This window comes from Bos indicus x Bos taurus, chromosome 18, assembly GCF_003369695.1.
Source record: "Bos indicus x Bos taurus breed Angus x Brahman F1 hybrid chromosome 18, Bos_hybrid_MaternalHap_v2.0, whole genome shotgun sequence".
NCBI lineage: Eukaryota > Metazoa > Chordata > Mammalia > Artiodactyla > Bovidae > Bos > Bos indicus x Bos taurus.
Genome location: NC_040093.1, coordinates 43,815,219 through 43,832,675, shown reverse-complemented (window position 1 = coordinate 43,832,675; position 17,457 = coordinate 43,815,219). Strand labels below are relative to the sequence as shown.

Genomic DNA, 17,457 nt, shown 5'->3' with positions numbered 1-17,457 from the left:
AACTGAGGTAAATATTTAGATTCCACTTGCTCCTTTGGTTTGGCTCTATTATCTTCTCTCCTTTAAAATCAATTTCTCTTTCCACTGCTACCTTCTTGTCAGTTTATCCAAATATATATTTTTCTACTTTTGGGGATGATGGATATGTTCATTATCTTGATTATGGTGATAGTTTCACAGGTGTATATATATGCCAAACTCCCAAATTGTGCACTTTAAAGATGTGCAATTTAAAGTATGTTTATCCAAAGAAATGAACATTTTTAAAAGTTGTGGTATGATCAGAAATTTAAATACTGATTAGAAATTTTATGATAGTAAAAAATTATTGTTCATTTTTAGGTATAATTGTATTGTTATTTTTTAAGACCTCAGATGCATCCTGAAATATTTATTGATGACATGATATGGTATCTGAGATGTGTTTCAAAAGAATATGGGTAAGATAGAAGGGAGTTGGGGATACAGATGAAAAAAGATTGGCTATGAATTGACTGGCTATGTGGTAAGTACATCAGAGTTTACCATACAATTATTTCCACTCATATATGTCTGAACTTTCCCATAAAGAATTAAACAAATTTTTTTAAAATAATAAAACCATTATGCTGGGAAAAAAAATAAAGTATGTTCATTATAATTCTATAAAGTTGCTCTTAAAAATATATATATCTTTCTAGATTAGAACATTCCCTCACATCATATACAAAAATAAACTCAAAATGGTTTAAAGATATAAGTGTAAAACCCAAAACCATGAAACTCCCAGAAGAGAACACAGGCAAAACACTCTTTGACATAAGTTATAGCAATATGTCTTCTGGATCTGTCTCCTAAGGCAAAAGAAATAAAAGCAAAACTAAATAAACTGGATCTAATTAAACTTAAAAGCTTTTGGACAGCAAAGGAAACTACTGACAAAACAAGAAGATAATCTACTGAATTCAGGAAAATATTTACAAATGATGTGACCTACAATGGGCTAACACCTCAAATACATAATATAAAAAAATGAAACCCAATATGAAAAAAAACCAAAAAACTTCATTAAAAATGGCAGAAGACCTGAATAGATAACTCACCAAAGAAGACATACAGATGGCTGACAGGCACATGAAAAGATACTCAACATTGCTAATTCTCAGAGAAATGCAAGTGAAAACCACAATGAGCTACCACCTCACACCTGTCAGAATGGCTATCATGAAAAAGTGTACAAATAACAAATGCTGGTGAGGGTGTGGAGAAAAGGGAACACTTGTATGCTGTTGGTGGGAATATAAACTAGTACAGCCACTATGGTAAGGAGTATGGAAGTTCCTTGAAAAATTAAATAAAAATTACCATATAATCCAGCAATTCCATTCCTGGATACATATCCAGAAAAAACAAAAACACTAATTGAAAAGATAATACATGCACCCCAATGTTCACGCTGTTGTTCACTTGCTAAGTTGTGTCTGACTCCTTGCAACCCTGTGGACTGTAGCACGCCAGGCTCCCCTGTCCTTCACTATCTCCCTGAGTTTGCTCAAATTCATGTCCATTGAGTCGGTATCTAACCATCTCATCCTCTGCTGCCCCTTTCTCCTTTTGTCTTCAATCTTTCCCAGCATGAGGGATGAGAGTCTTTTCCAGTGAGTTGGCTCTTCCCATCAGGTGGCCGAAGTACTGAAGCTTCAGCTTCAGCATCAGTTCTTCCAATGAATATTCAGGGTTAATTTCCTTTCTGATTGACTGGTTTGAGCTCCTTGCAGTCCAAGGGACTGTGAAGAGTCTTCTCCAACATCACCATTTGAAAGCATTGATTTTTTGATGCTCAGTCTTCTTTATGGTCCAAATCTCATCTCACATTCATACATGACTACTGGAAAAACCATAGCTTTGACTATACAGACCTTTGTTGGCAAAGTGATGTCTCTGCTTTTTAATACACTGTCTAGGTTTGTCACAGCTTTCCTTCTGAGGAGCAAGTGTCTTAATGTCATGGGTGTACCCACAGTGATTTTGGAGCCCCCCAAAAATAAGATCACTGCTTCCACTTTTCTCCCTTCTATCTGCCACCATGAAGTGATGGGATCAGATGCCATGATCTTAGTTTTTCTGCATGTTGAGTTTTAAGCCAGCTTTTTCACTCTCCTCTTTTACCCTCATCAAGAGGCTTTTTAGCTCCTCTTTACTTTCTGCCATTAGAGTGTTATCATCTTCTTAACTGAGGTTGTTGATATTTCTCCTGACAATCTTGATTTTAGCTTGTGATTCATCCAGCCTGGCATTTCACATGATGTACTCTGTATACAAGTTAAATAAACAGGGTGACAATATACAGCCTTGATGTACTCCGTTCCCAATTTTGAACCAGTCTATTGTTCCGTGTCCAGTTCTAACTGTAGCTTCTTGACTTACAAACAGGTTTTTCAGGAGGCAGGTAAGGTGGTCAGGTATTCCCATCTCTTTAAGAATTTTCCACAGTTTGTTGTGATCCACAAAAAGGCTTTAGCATAGTCAATGAAGCAGAAGTAGATGGTTTTCTGGAATTCCTTTGTTTTCTCTGTGATTCAATGAATGTTCATAGTAGCACTATTTACAACAGGCAAGACCTGGAGGCACCTAAGTGCCCATCAACAAATGAACAGATAAAGAAGATGTGATTGATATACACACATACACACACACACACACACACACACACACACACACACACACATATGTATTACTCAGCCATAAAAAGAATGAAATTCTGATATTTGCAGCAATGTGGATGGACCTAGAGAATATTATACTTAGTGAAATAAATCAGAGAAAGACAAATAGTGTATGATATCACTTATACGTGGAACCTAAAGATGATACAAATATATATGTAAAGCAGAAGCAGACTTCACAGATATAGAAAAAAGCTTGTGGTTACCAAAGGGGAGAAGGAAGTAGAGGGACAAACTAGGGAGTATGGGATTAACAGATACAGACTACTATGTATAAAATAGATAAGCAACAAGGGTATATTGCATAGCACAGTGAATTATAGCCATTATCTCGTAATATTTTATAGTGAAGTATAATCTACAAAAATACTGAATCATTATGCTGTACCTCTGAAACTAATATATTGCAAATCAACTATATTTCAATAAAAAAATAAAAAGATATGTCTCTTTCTAAATACATGTTTTCCCCCAGGTTACATCCAAACTTCTAAAAAGAGTAATGTCTACTTGTGTCTCCCATTCCTCATGTAACAGACACTCTTCCATCTCCTGTGAAAAGCATCTGCTTTACTTTTCTTGTGAAACTACTCCAGAAAAAGTCACCAATAACCAACTGATTTCTAGAGTGAATGGACTTTGGTCCCGTGTTACTTTGGGATTGGAATGAAACCTGACCTTTTCCAGCCCTGTGGCTACTGCTGAGTTACTTATTTCCTGTGTTACTTGATTTCCTTGCTTAATTGACAATGAAGACCACATCCTCTTCCGTGAACTTTTGTGGGATTCCATGTCTCATCTGCCCTGCTTCTCCTCCTACCACTCTTCTCATTCTTTAAGGGTTTCTCTGCTGGTTTGCTAGGCTTCTGTTTTTATCCGTTTTTTAGTCTATGTTTCATGAGTAACTGTATCCCTGTTTATTTTTTAATTAATTAAATTGAAATATAGTTGACTTACACTCTTGTGCTAATTTCTGCTGTATAGCAAAGTGACTCAGGTATACACATATATACATTCTTTTTCTCTACAGTTTATCCCAGGAGACTGGATACAGTTTCTTGTGCTATACAAGGACCTCGTTGGTTTTCCACTCTAAATGTAATAGTTTGCATCTATGATCCCCAACCTCTTGGTCCACCCTTCTGCCCCTTCCCCTCCCCCTTGGCCACCATGTCTGTTCTCTACGTCTGTGATTCTGTTTCTGCTTTGTAGACAGGTTTGTTTGCGTCATATTTTAGATTTCACATATAAGTGATGCTGCATGGTGTTTGTCTTTCTCTTTCTGACTTAGTTTACTTAGTGTGATCATCTCTAGCTGTATCCAGGATGCTGCGAAAGGCATTCTTTTGTCTGTTTATGACTGGGCAGTACACCATTGTATCTATGCACCACATCTTTATCTGCTCCTCTGCTGATGGACATTTAGGTGGTTTCCATGGCTTGGCTACTGTGAACAGTGATACTGTGAGCATAGGGGTGCATATATCTTTTCGAATCATAATTCACTCTGTTTATGCCCAGGAGGGGGACTGCTGGGTCATATGGTGATTCTGTTTTTAGTTTCCTGAGGAACCTTCATACTGTTTTCCAAGGTGGATGCACCAACTTATATTCCCACCAATAGTGTGGGAGGATTCCTTTTTCTCCACACCCTCTCCAATATTTGTTATTTGTAGACTTAAAAAAATTTTTTTTTATTTATTTGGCTGCATGAGGTCTTAGTTGTGGCATGCAGATCTTCAGCTGCAGCATGTGGGATCTAGTTCCTTGAACAGGGATTGAATCTGAGCCCCCTGCATTGGGAGCACAGAGTCTCAACCACTGGACCAGGGAAGCCCTGTTATTAGTAGACTTTTTGATGATGGCTCTTTTGTGAGGTGGTACCTCATTGTAGTTTTTATTTCCATCTCTAATAATTAGTAATCCCATCCCCTTTTATGACTTCTGTTACTATCAATATACTGAAGACTCGATATTTCTATTTTTGAGATTTTTTTTCCTAAATAACAGACTCACATATTAAGTGGCTTGCTGAGCCCTCTATCTAGATACTCTCTAGGCACATCAAACTTAATACACCTAAAGGAGAATGACTCATATTCTCTTCGAGTTATTTCTGGACTTTGAATTCCAAGTGAATGTGTTAGCCTACATCCAGCTGCCTAAGCTGGATACCATGGAGTCACCCTAGGTTGCTCTTTGGCTTTGCGCTCCCCACATCTGTAGGGTCACTGCTATTCAAAAATATTTCCTAAGTCTTTAGCAAATCTGTCCCTGTCTTCTCCACCTCCACTAATGCTACCTTACTTACACCCAGAGTGTTTATTACCTAGATTATTAATGGAGCCCAAACTTCTTCATTCCTTCAAATTTTACTCATTCTTCCCAAAACCTATAGCATAGTCTCCAAAATGTGGTTTTGTGTACTACTTCCTACCCAAAGATTCCTTGGTGCTTCTCTAGGTTAATAAGGTTCAAACTCATGCAGGTGGCGAACACGGCTTTCAGCATTTGGTTCTTTCCAGTTGTATCTCCAAGTTTTCCTCCTTTACCAATCCTGAGTTCCAAACTGATGAAATCATATGCAGTTTCTCAAATCAATGGTGGTGCTTCACATTTGGGGCATTTTTACCTGCCTCATCTACTGCGTGGAATGCCTTTCACTGCTTTTATTTAGTGGTGAATTCTGTCATTATTAAAGACTCCAAGCCTACTGTGCGGAGTCATCCCTGAATCTTCAGATACAAACAGGCATTCTCTCCTCAATGTTTCCTAGGTAGCTTTTTCATTTTCCTAACTTCACACTCTTCACAGTAAAGTGTGTCTACTTACTTGTTGACATCTTGTGAGTTTGAGCTTTTTTCCTATTTGTATTCTCACTGCCTAGCACTTTGCTTAGGATATGTTAGGAACATGAGCATGTTTATGGAATTAATCAATGAATTTAGGAAACAAGTAAAATATATTGCTAAAGACTTAGTGACACTTGAAAGGAATGAACATCTCAAACTATGTGACCTTCCTGTTATTCATGAAAATTTCATTAAGCAAATTTTTATTGAATACTACTTGAAATAAAAGGAACACATGCTCTTTGACTTTCAGAAACCCTGTTCATTCAGATAGATTATTTATTGAATTCTTCTACTTAGAGCAGTGGTTCTCCGAGTGTGGTCTGGGAACCCTTGAGGGTTCCTGAGGCTGTTCTGGAGGTCTGTGAGGTTAAAACTATTTTTAAAATAATACTAAGATGTTATTTGCCTTTCTCATTCTTATTCTCTTACAAATGTATAATAGGGTTTCCCAGAATCTACAGGATGTGTGATATCATAACCGATTGACTGCAGAAGCAGATATAAACACCCAGCTGTTTTCTATTAAGACAGACACTAAAAAGACTTGCAAAAATGTTAAACAATTTAAAAAGTTTAAAACAGTGTCACTTGTCTCAATGTTTTTTTGGTATGAAAAATGCAGCTTTTAAAAAATAAATACTATAATTTATGTTAAATATGTATTGGGTTTATTATTATTATTTTAGCATGACAAATATTTTTAAAATTTCTCATTTTTAATTTCTAATATGGTAAATATCTTAAGTATAACCCATATAAACTCATGCTTTTTGGATTCTCAGTGATCTCTAAGAGTGCAAAATTACTGCTGGCATAGATTACCGAGTTTAAGTGCTGCATGGCAGAGAACATGAAAGAGAGACAAAGTATTTATCATTGGAGAATTTATATACTGTAGTCATAGAGAATATGCAAAACTGCAATGGTGAAGAACACATATAATACAATCTCCAAACACATCTTTTAAGTACAGTTCAGTTCAGTTGTTCAGTCATGTCCGACTCTTGGCGACCCTATGAACCGCAGCATGCCGGGCCTCCCTGTCCATCACCAACTCCAGGAGTCCACCCAAACCCAAGTCCCTTGAGTATGTGTGAGCAAAAGTGGTAAGTGCTGAGGTAGTCTTTTTCAAAGTATAGTCTTATCCCTGTATCTGAATTGCTTGGAATTATTTCTAAATATACAGAATCACAGGCTCCAGGATCTCTAGGAGTAGGACCCAGGAAGCTACCTATGAAACAAGTTCCCAATGTTATTTTCTTACTTGCTAAAGTCTGCAAACCACTGTGGGGGCATTTCAAGGAGAGGGGTGGCTAGGAGTAATGGGAGCCAGCTTCCCGACACAGGCATGCACTGAGTTAGATTTTGAAGTGGGGAAGGGTTATATCTTGGAGTGAGAGAAGAAAGGAGGTTCAGTTGGAGCAGACAAAGGCCTGGTGGTGGGCCAGAGTAAGATGAATCTGACCAAGAGCAAGCAGCAGACTTTTTGGCTGAGAGGCAAGAGAAATTAGAAATGAGGTGCTTAAATTTAGTCTGTGGTACTTTATGAAGTACTCTGAAATCTTGCCTGTGACACCAAATTAAAAAAGCAGTAGGGCATTCTTGAGTAGAGAAGTATCAGATAAAATCAGCCTTTCTGGTAAACTACTATTATTGTTAATAAATTGGGGGAAAAAAAGAGCAAAAAGAAATTGTGAGTGTACACTTGGATGACATTTTCAACTGCTGTAAAAATCCACTCCTCTAGTCACCATGGACAAAGAACTGTGCACACTGTACCTTCTAGTTTCTGGATGCGTGCAGCCCGGATATCAAGAAGATGAACATACTGTTCCACTTTAAGTTCATAATCTTGCTGCAGATTTTCCATCTTCTGGGTCACTGCCTCAACTTCCATCTAAATAAAATACAGATAAACAGCTTCATTACTTAGGATCTGTTCCATTAAAAAAAATTTTTAAAGCAACTATGATTCAAGCAGATTTTAGATCCTGGGGATACCAGGAGCTGTAAACTATTGTTTCCTGACTTCAAAGAGCTTACAGTTTAGAAAATTATGCTTGATGATGTTCATTAATTAGGAGTGAAATCCACACAACTCTGGATTCCTTTTAAGGAGTGATATTCCCATTAGTTAAAAGCTAATATAAACATGGCTGTGGCAGGACCTTAGGAGAAACTATAACTCAGCTGCAGAGTGTGCTAACACTAGTAAAGGGGGAATTCATCACCACAGTTCACTCTCTAAAACCAAGGACTTAAAATTATTTGTTTTAGAACTCTTTAGTCTAAGTATCCAGTTACAAGGCTAAATTCCGAGCATGTGGTAACACATGACAATTTATAATAGATGATAGTAGATGATACTGCTTTAAAATGCAAATCATCAGTAGAATATTATAGGAAACCTATCTTCTGGATTTAGTGTATTACAGTACCTGATAATCTTTATTAATTTTATGTTGCATAATTAACATGTTTCTTGTCTTTTCAAGTTCTTGCACTGTTTCTGCATGAGTTGCTTGCAGCTCTTTCATGGACCGTTCTAGATCTTTATTAATTTTACTGTCTACTTTTTCTAAAAATGAAAGGTCTCCATTTTTTTGTGATTTTTGAGCCTAAAACAAAACATGTTTTATTACCAAAACAATAGTTTCTAAAATGTAATTGTGAATTACACAGATATAGCAAGAAATCATTAACTGAAAACAGATAGATTTTCATTTTCCATTAGGAATAAAGCAGTCCTGATATAGAATACAATATTTGGATAGATATTTGGAACAATTACAGAGAAACAGAAAAACAGTTTATTACTCCATGATGCAAAAAAGAATCAAGTGCATTGATTTCTATTTCTTCATTTGATTAAAATCTACACTGTGATGACCTAAAAGAAAAGAAATGTATTTTTGTGTGTCTCCTTATAAATAACAGAATATTCTAGAACTGGAAAATATCTTCTGGTGACATGTATAATTCAGTATTTTACTTAAGATAATAGGGTGCACCAATGTCTCATAGGACAGAAAATTGTTAATTAGTCTTATAGTGGGGCACATAAAAGTGAAATGTTTGTTACAGTTGGAGAAAGTGCTTTAAACATGAGTTTTTGAGGTCTACTTTAATGTGATTTTGATGTCATTATGAAATATGTATATGCTATAACTAAATGTCACCTAAATGACCACTTTCCTGAATAATTCATTCTGCAGATAAGGGTCATCATTATGCTGAAACACTTATATGTAGACATGAAATTCATGGTGAAGTTTAGAAAGTTACCTTTATAAGCAGGAGAGCTTCACTCAGTTCATCAGCATTAATATCACTCTCCTGCAAAAGACAGAGTAAGTAAAAGCTCACCATGAGATATTCATGGAAAGTACAAGAGATATTCCAACTACGCAGATTACCCTCATGGAACATAAGCTGCCAGATACCATGGGTTAATAAACTAAGTTGTATATTTGTATTCTGTTGCTTCGTGGTACAGTGTTTTCTTGACGCATAAAGTAGTTAGATAAAAATTTGGAGTTCATTTTCTAAATAAGAAAATGGTTCACCTGGTTGTAAAACTTCATGCGGTTTTTAAGTTCATCAAGTTGTTGCTTTTGTTCCAGGTACTGTAACTGGAGTTGTCTATTTTCTTGACTGATTTTCTCATTTTGGTCTTAAAAATAAAGTCAACACAATTAGAAAGTTAAGTGAGAAAGAGGTAGAAGAACACATTTTAAGTTAACTTAACTTGTGATACACACCCAGCTTGAGCTAGTATTGTTCTGGCCAGAGAGGAAATTAAGCTCACACCTTAGACAAAGGCAGCAGGGGAGTGAGGAAGAAACACACACTATCATGTGTCTACCATATGATTCACTGGCTTATCAGAAACTTAAGACTGAGGTTCACAGTATTAATATAAGGAAATTGTGCCTCTGGGACTTCAAAGGAACATACTATCTAAAATACCTAAGAAAATATGTTTCTAAATCTATGACTTTTACTTACTTATTAAGGGTCCTGAAAGGCATGCAAAAAAAAAAAAATTGTGTCTTTTAGTGTTCTTAAAATCGACTTTCTTGAGTTATCTTTTCCCTATTTAGCATAAGGTCTTTTTTAATTAAAACAAGATAATTTCTCTGATAATAACTCTGGATCCATAATTATCATCAACCCCATTTTTTAAAAACTCTGTTAAGGTGAGAGAAATGGATTCTCAACCAGTGCATGGTAGTATCAATAATAATTCATGGGCATTCTTTATTCATTGAGTTCATGATATTAATTAGGACATGGACTCAGAGCTATCATTATGGGATGGAGATAGGTTACCCTTGCCTATGTGCTTATTCACTAGGACCCACAAGCTGGGGTACAGGGAAGAGCTACAGAAGACAGCAAATCCATAGAGAGTCGAATTTTTTACCCTTTGCCTTAAATATGCTTAACTTAAAAAAAAGCATAATGGCTAGCTAACAAATCTATCCTTCAGTCCTATGTTCTTAAGTGTCTTCTCCACTAGAGATCGTTGTGGTGGTCAAGTATTCTCCTCTGTTGTCTCCCTGTGGACTGACTCTAAACCATGTCATCCAAAGTGTCTCTACTAATTTCATCGTGCTCACAGAGATTTATGGTTATCATAAGTCCTCAACTCAAGTTGTACATTTTTGTTTCCTTTTCTTAAAAAAAAAAGGGAAATCAACATATTTACCAAGAATTTCTTACATGAATACATTTGCACACTGACTGCACTTTATACAAAGATGTTTCTAACTTTCATAAAGCTTTGCGTTCCCAAGACATAAATGCTACATATAAGCAAAAACTGTAAATCACACAGTTAAGAAGAAATGGATTAAATTAGAATATTTTTAATATGACATATTTCTGGCAAACTAAGAAGAAAAGTTACCCTAGGGTATGTGAAACCATTTAAATATCAAATATGTAAATATTTTTCTTATTGATGAAAGGTTCAAAGGTTATCCTAGAGTATAAACTGCTACTATTGGGTGAACTAAATGAAAGAATTTTCCAATGTGAACAATACTTGAAAAATTTTAAGGTAAAGCTCAAATATTTATCTCTAAACTAAAAATTAGGATTAATAATAAATGTGAGTTATTATGAGATAAATTTGCTTTTTTGGTCAGAGAGTAAAACAATAATGTGAAACCCTTTATTTGATGTTGATCAGGTTAAAACAAAATCCAGACTAGGTAACAAAAAGAAGGTAAATGTAGTGAGAAAGATGTAAAACCAAGGTCCTAGGGATAATGTAATTTCCTTCTCTGGCCAGTGAAACTTTTAGGGGTTCTGAGGGGGACCTAAAGTGTAAGGATATGACTGCTCCATCTGGACTGCTCCATCCAGATGCAGTATATATTACTTCTATGCTCTAGTTTTTCTGGTCTCTCAACTTTTCAGAGCAGGGTATATGTTACTGGTGTAAATAAACTTATTCAAATGTTCCTTCCTTTACTGACTTTTGTTTCAACAACCACATCCCCACTTCACTGGTTATTTTTAAAACCAAGGCTTTATTAGTGTGAAAACAATTTATTAATGGGAGAAGGTATTACTGAGTAACAACAACTTTCTCTCTGTAGAATTTTATGTAGAATTATCTACTATATTTTTCCTTTCTTAAACTGTTTATTGGGGGATATAACTCCTGGAACTTTAAAAGTACGGAGACATTATAGTTCAAAGAGGAAATAGACTTGCTGAATTATAATATGAAAAATCAAAGCACTCTGTACAAGATGAAAAATAACCTCCTTACCTTATGATTTGACAAAAAGCAGGTTAAGCTAAACAGCATTTTATTCAAATGAGATAACATTTCACTCTTTTAAAATTATGTTCTTCGAGCACACCATTAATAAGCAGAGTGCAGAGAACAATTCAACTAAACAATTTTCAGAGCTCCTTTGTGCTAATATCTTCAGCTGTGATCAATATAACCATATGTATTATGCTGAATTATGCATTTCAGCTAAAGATAGAAAGGAACTTTCAAAAGCAGGCCCTTAAACACATGCAGTTAATTTAAGCATTAACCAAATGCAAACTGCATTTACATATCCTTCCCCCACGTATTCACACAATCTGAAACTAATTTGTACCTTGAATAAAGAGGTGAGTATTCTCTAAAAATAATTTGCCAGTTAGATGAATGACTACAAGAAGCCAGGGAAACATCTTCTGGCAGAGAACACTTGATACATAAGAAAGTAAATGTGTGAAGAGACTTCAAAGTAAAATGAAACAATTTCAAAATCTGTAATACAAAAAGGAATTTTCTAAATATTAAAAAGGTTTCCTTAAATAGATAAATTCAATTTTTGGTTTAATACTTCCTGGAAAAAAATTGTTTAAAGGCTGTATTATTTTTCTTATAATCTATCTGAACATTCTCACAAAGAAACAAAAACTTGAAACTAGTAGAACTGTAAATTTCAGGTATTCAAGCAAAAATAACTAAAATAAGTTGAACTAAAAAAAAAAACAGATTTGGTTCTAGCAGTTTTTCTTAAGCAAATAATTGGATAAATGTGTAAAGATCTGTGCAGAAAGATGTTCATGATACTTAAAAAAGCTGAAGCTATTTAAAAATTCATCAATAGACGGCTGTTAAACTGTCTATGGCAGATCCTCACACTGGAAAACTATGACAGCCATTATGAATGATGATGTGGATTTACCATATACTTTTTTAAAAAGCACATTAAATTACATGTATACTTATAGAAACAACTCTGGAAAGACATATATAAATAATAGTGATTATTTTGTGGGTTGTGGGATTGAGTGACTTTTAGAAGACATTTTTTTGTTTATTGGACTCTTCTTTTTTAATAATGCACATGAGTTATTTTCATTATTTAAAAAATCTGAAAAGACTTAAGAACCAGTAAGAAAAAAAGATAAGGAATGCACTAGTTGCATTAAAATAACTTAGCAATTGTTGTTTTAAAAATTTATAAGAACCCCCAGAATTAATCCAAGAGCAATAAATAGGTTTTCTTAACAACAACAAAAAAAGACCACTAAGATTCTATCCTCTTAAAAGAGTTTCTTTCCAGAGAACAATGTAAATGTGAAAAGATGAGAGTTTGGAAATTTGGGTATCTAGGGAAGAACAGAAAGCAAAGGAGAAAGGTTTATTTCATTTCTCTTTCCTTTAGAACGAACAGAGAGGAAATATAGAGAACTTCTACTTTGGTGGAAGACTTTATTGAGCAACTACTAAACAAAGCACTCTGTTAGGTATAAAATGCTACACATTAAAATCAGGAACTATATATCTTTGACGTAGAAACTTTAAAATATCCACCCAGTCAGAAATCATGTCACCATTTTATTCTACTCACAATCTTCTAGAAAAAAACTCAGAAACCATCTGCCATCAAATTTAACCACTTGGTAAATATAAATACTGCATATATATTTCATTGAGATTAACACCCCATTGATTACAAGATGTGCTCCAATTTCAGACTTCTTAAAATGCTAAAAAAAAATCAGACCATAATTTAAAAAAATGTTATCACCTTTTTAATGATGCTAAAAAGATGCTTCTCAAATTCAGAGATATTAAAATGGGAAAAAAAATCTTTCTTAGAGTTAACAAAATATGGCAGTGTGATCTAAATCAATATAGAGAATACTGCCTAGATATGTAATTGTTTTTTTTAACTGAGTCCGTATTAAACATTTAAATGTTCTCATGCAACTGAACTGCAAATGTTCAAAAGGAGCAACCTTAATCAGTGGGTTTATCTAGCAGATGAGCAAACACGTACAACACTTGGAGCAAATAATTCACTTTCCTGGTTGTGCATTTGTGAGTATACGTGTGTATAAGATAGTAGAGCAGACATCTACTTTAGTATAAATTATTTTACTTCTATGAGACAAGAAGGGTGAGATCTGGGACTCATAAAGTGTAACTTATTAATGATTATTATTTTAGCAGGGACATCTTGACAAGGCTTCTGTGTTTAAGTTCTCTGTCACAGAGTAGAATTCGACATTTCACTATTAGAGAGGTCTTCCTTGTCTGCCAGATCAAAAACAGCCGAGAGAGACTTCCGCCCTTCTCGGCTGTCTTCCACTGCCATTTTTCCCCCTTTGCACTTGCCACCACCTGATGTACTGCATATTTATTTAATTACTATCAGTTTCTCCCTCTCAAATTTATGCTGCATGAGGACTAGGTCTTTGTTTTATTCGTTGCTGGATCCCTGGAACTTAGAATAATGCCTAGCACATACTGGTGCTCAATCAGCAAGCACTTGCTGAGTTGAATAAATTTAGGAAAATTAAACAAACTAAAGACAACCTGAACAAGAGTAACTCTGAGGAAAACTAATTTGTTTGGCATGTATGCTAAGCTGAGTAAAGGGAAATTTGCAGCAAGCACTAAACTCATAAAAGCGAATGACTCTTCATACCGGCTGTGTCCCCAGTAGGCAGCAAGGTGCCTGGCGAAGCAACAGGCACCACAATGGGTACTTATCAAGTCAGTGAATAACGATGAATAACATGCATGTTCGAAATGAGTAAGTCAGTAGTCATTTCATATGTACCTCTTTCAGTTTTTAATCTGTCAAGGATTTCAGTTTTGTCTGTTAAATCGGATTTTAAGGCTGTCTCGAGTTGAGCAATCTGTATTTTCAGCTGCTGTTCCTTTAACTTCCATTGCTCTTCATGGGCGGCACTGAAGGCACTGCAAGACACACGTGACAGGCAGGGAAAGCTTGGAAATCAGCGTCAACCGAAAATAATAAAGAGAAAAGCTTTTAGTGGCACAGAGACCACTGTCATCATGTCTTAGGAATTAAGTAAACATATGCTGGTCTGCTGCTGTTGAAACCAAGGCGCCTTTCTCAGGCTGCGGTTAGGGAACATGAAAGAGTTTGTGGGATGAGCAAAGGAACTGGCCTTAATTTAGAGCTCTAAAGTCAGAAAAGTTGGCAGTGTGCAGCTTTTGTGGGACTACTAAAGGAATTCAGATACTGTACATAGTCCAAAGGAATCCACAATTCCAAACCTCAGCAGTAGACCTCAGACAAAACCATCCTCTCCCACGAATGCACCCTCTTAATACAGAGAAATGGGACTCTCCACCTGATCGTTAATTCTAGAGTTTGAACTTTTAAAGAGTCTGTGATAAAAACATATCCACAAAATGTGGCGATTCTGATATTAAACAGCAGTGATCATATAATTTTTTTCCTAAAAAGCAAACAGCAGCAGGCTAAGAACAACCAGTTTTACACTGTTACACATGATTGGGGTGAGAACCCAGTGAGAGGACCTTGATAATAATGTTACAGATAGAATTATTATTCATTAATAAAAGTAGCAGTTTAAACTATCATAAAAATCTACTAATGATCAGACACAGGACACTGGAAGAATCAGCTGCAAAATAACCAAGTAGTATACAGAAGGTATACAGTAAACATTTGTTTAGGTCACTGGTTTCCAAATACTGGCCTAAAACACTGGTGCTAGGTTAAAAATGCAGATCCTGGGGCCCAGGAATTCATAGTTTTATAAAGTTCCCCAGGTGATAACCAGGTTTTGGAAAAACTGACCTTGATTTGTATTTCAGCAGAAAACTATTATCTGTGAGCCTTGATATGACTGAATAATTATCAGCAGCTTTGACCCTTCTACTTATTTTTAAACCCAGTAAAGGAAGCAGAAATTTACTAAATCTGGTTTTGAACTGATGATGAAACAAATGGAAAAGAAACTTGTTACTGAAAATTGCCGAAACTTGTTACTGAAAATTGCCGTAAATGTTGCCCCCCCCCCCCCCCCCCCCCCCCCCCCCCGGCTAGTCTGAGGTTTTATTCCAAAAGAGATACTTTTCTGGGAGACATATCTTTCAAAAGAACAAAAAACTGTGTATTTATTTTACAGTTTGAATGTTTTTATTGCATTTAAAATAACATGACCTTAAAAATAAATAGAATTCTAGAAGTTTCTCTAAATATGACATCTGTTTTTTCTATCAGTATTCTCATTTCACATATGGAACCTTAAAAAAATACATGGATCTGATATATCAATGTTTCATGTTAATTTTATCAAAGGTAGAGTTACCTAGGTTTAAATGAAATCCAAATATGTACTTTAAATACTGAAGTAAAGAATATCCCCTTACATTTTCATTTTTTTACACAAATATATTTCCATGTCTGGTCAAATTATGTATACCAAACACATAAAAATATGCATATACGTGAGTGTATATGTGTGTATGCATGTGTGTGTGTGTTTTATATTATTAAAAACATGTACTACCCGGAAAAAAAAATTAGCATGATGAAATAGGCACAACCATACATTATATCAGCTGCTAAAAATTAGAAACAGTAGTATTCCAATAGCATTAGTACCAGCAAAAAGATCACCAACAGTTAATCTGGCAGAAACATCAGAAGCTGTATGTGTTTAAATTAAGAACAATTTAGCAGCCTGGTTTTTCCAAACCCACAAAATACTAGTGTAAATCAGCATAAGTCACTCTGAATTTAGTCCACTGCTATCTTCCCTCTAAATTTAGGATTACATTCCACTGGAGTTTCATGAGGAATTCCTTTTGAATTTACTGTATTCCTCTATGCTTGGAGCCATCTGTGTAACTATAAATGGTAAACCACATCTGGCTCCATTTTCTTTGTAGAGGCTGTGTACATGATTAAATCTGCATATGTGAACAGTCTTTGAGAACCCTTTATTCATGAAAATGTTTTTGTACATTGCCTACAGTGACAACTGAGGAAGGGATCATAGTTGGTCTTTGTGCACATTTCATTGTTACATTATGTTGCTGGAGTGATAAAGAATCCATCTGCAATGGAATGCCCATTGGTTCCTGTGGTCACTGGCATGTCCACTGGCAGTCATGGGTCAGCATACTGTAAGTACACACCCTTGATCAACAACATGGTAAGATTAAAAAAAAAAAGAGCTGAAGAATTCACCTCTTCCCTAAAGTCTTTTTTCTTACAGAAGGAATTCCTTTTATTCCAATGTTCAAGGGCATCGTAATGTGAGAGATAGGGAAGAATAAGCTCTAATCCTCCATAAGGAAATCCATAGGTACCTTAGTTAGGCCTAATGGAAATTAAATGCATATTAACATGGGGATATTTCACTTACTAAAGGAAAAATGATTGCCCCAATGTACCCAGTTTGATTTCTGAGAAGCACAAAGTGCTCATTTAGGATCATATGAGCTTCCATGTTTCTTAGAAGATTATAGGGGGTCAGGTGTTCGATTTACAGAAATAGAACACAGAGACTCTATGGATGGTCAGTAGCATGCCCTTAAATTTTGGATATTAGATGACTATCACGTTGTAAAAACTTGAATCATTCAATTCTTAAAATGGTTACTATCATCTTCAGAAACTGGACCAACTCTTCTTTTAAATATGCATTGGATTAGTGTCTCTCAGGAGTTAATACCTTAGAATCACCTTTAAGAGAGTCTCTGGATTTAAAACTCAAATTGGCTGAATCTGAATTGAATGGTGTTGGGGGTGAGGGACAAGGGCAGGTGGGGAGGTTTCACAGGGGGGGTTAAACCTCCATTTCACTGTTTTCAGGTTACTGATATACATTATAGTTGAGGGACTATTGCATTCATCAGCTGCATTACCCTAAAACTATATACTAATTTCAAAAATGGGACACAGCTTTACTATATTATAGTATAGCTTTTCTCTCTGACCAAATTGAAAGATTTAATTGCAAAAAATTTTAATGAACATTTCTTAAAGTTATACTCATTGCTTGGCAAAGTATCAAAAATGTTTTGACATATTAAAAATGGCTCATACCAAATACTAGCATGAAGATTTTATCTTACC

The 17,457-nt window shown here is 35.4% G+C and overlaps 1 protein-coding gene across 5 annotated transcripts in view; it reads right to left on the bottom strand.

Annotated features, from left to right (window-relative positions):
- RPGRIP1L (RPGRIP1 like) overlaps positions 1-17,457 on the bottom strand; it is a 98,404-nt gene that overhangs the window by 50,466 nt on the left and 30,481 nt on the right. For 4 of the 5 annotated variants that reach the window (XM_027513565.1, XM_027513568.1, XM_027513567.1 and 1 more), the window contains exons 10-15: positions 14,155-14,294; positions 9,569-9,580; positions 9,127-9,233; positions 8,846-8,896; positions 7,999-8,178; positions 7,340-7,457 (exon numbers count right to left, since the gene is read on the bottom strand). In XM_027513565.1, coding sequence (XP_027369366.1) covers positions 7,340-7,457; positions 7,999-8,178; positions 8,846-8,896; positions 9,127-9,233; positions 9,569-9,580; positions 14,155-14,294 — 608 coding nt within the window. The remainder of the gene's footprint in view (positions 1-7,339; positions 7,458-7,998; positions 8,179-8,845; positions 8,897-9,126; positions 9,234-9,568; positions 9,581-14,154; positions 14,295-17,457) is intronic. The other variant, XM_027513566.1, reaches the window with a different exon arrangement.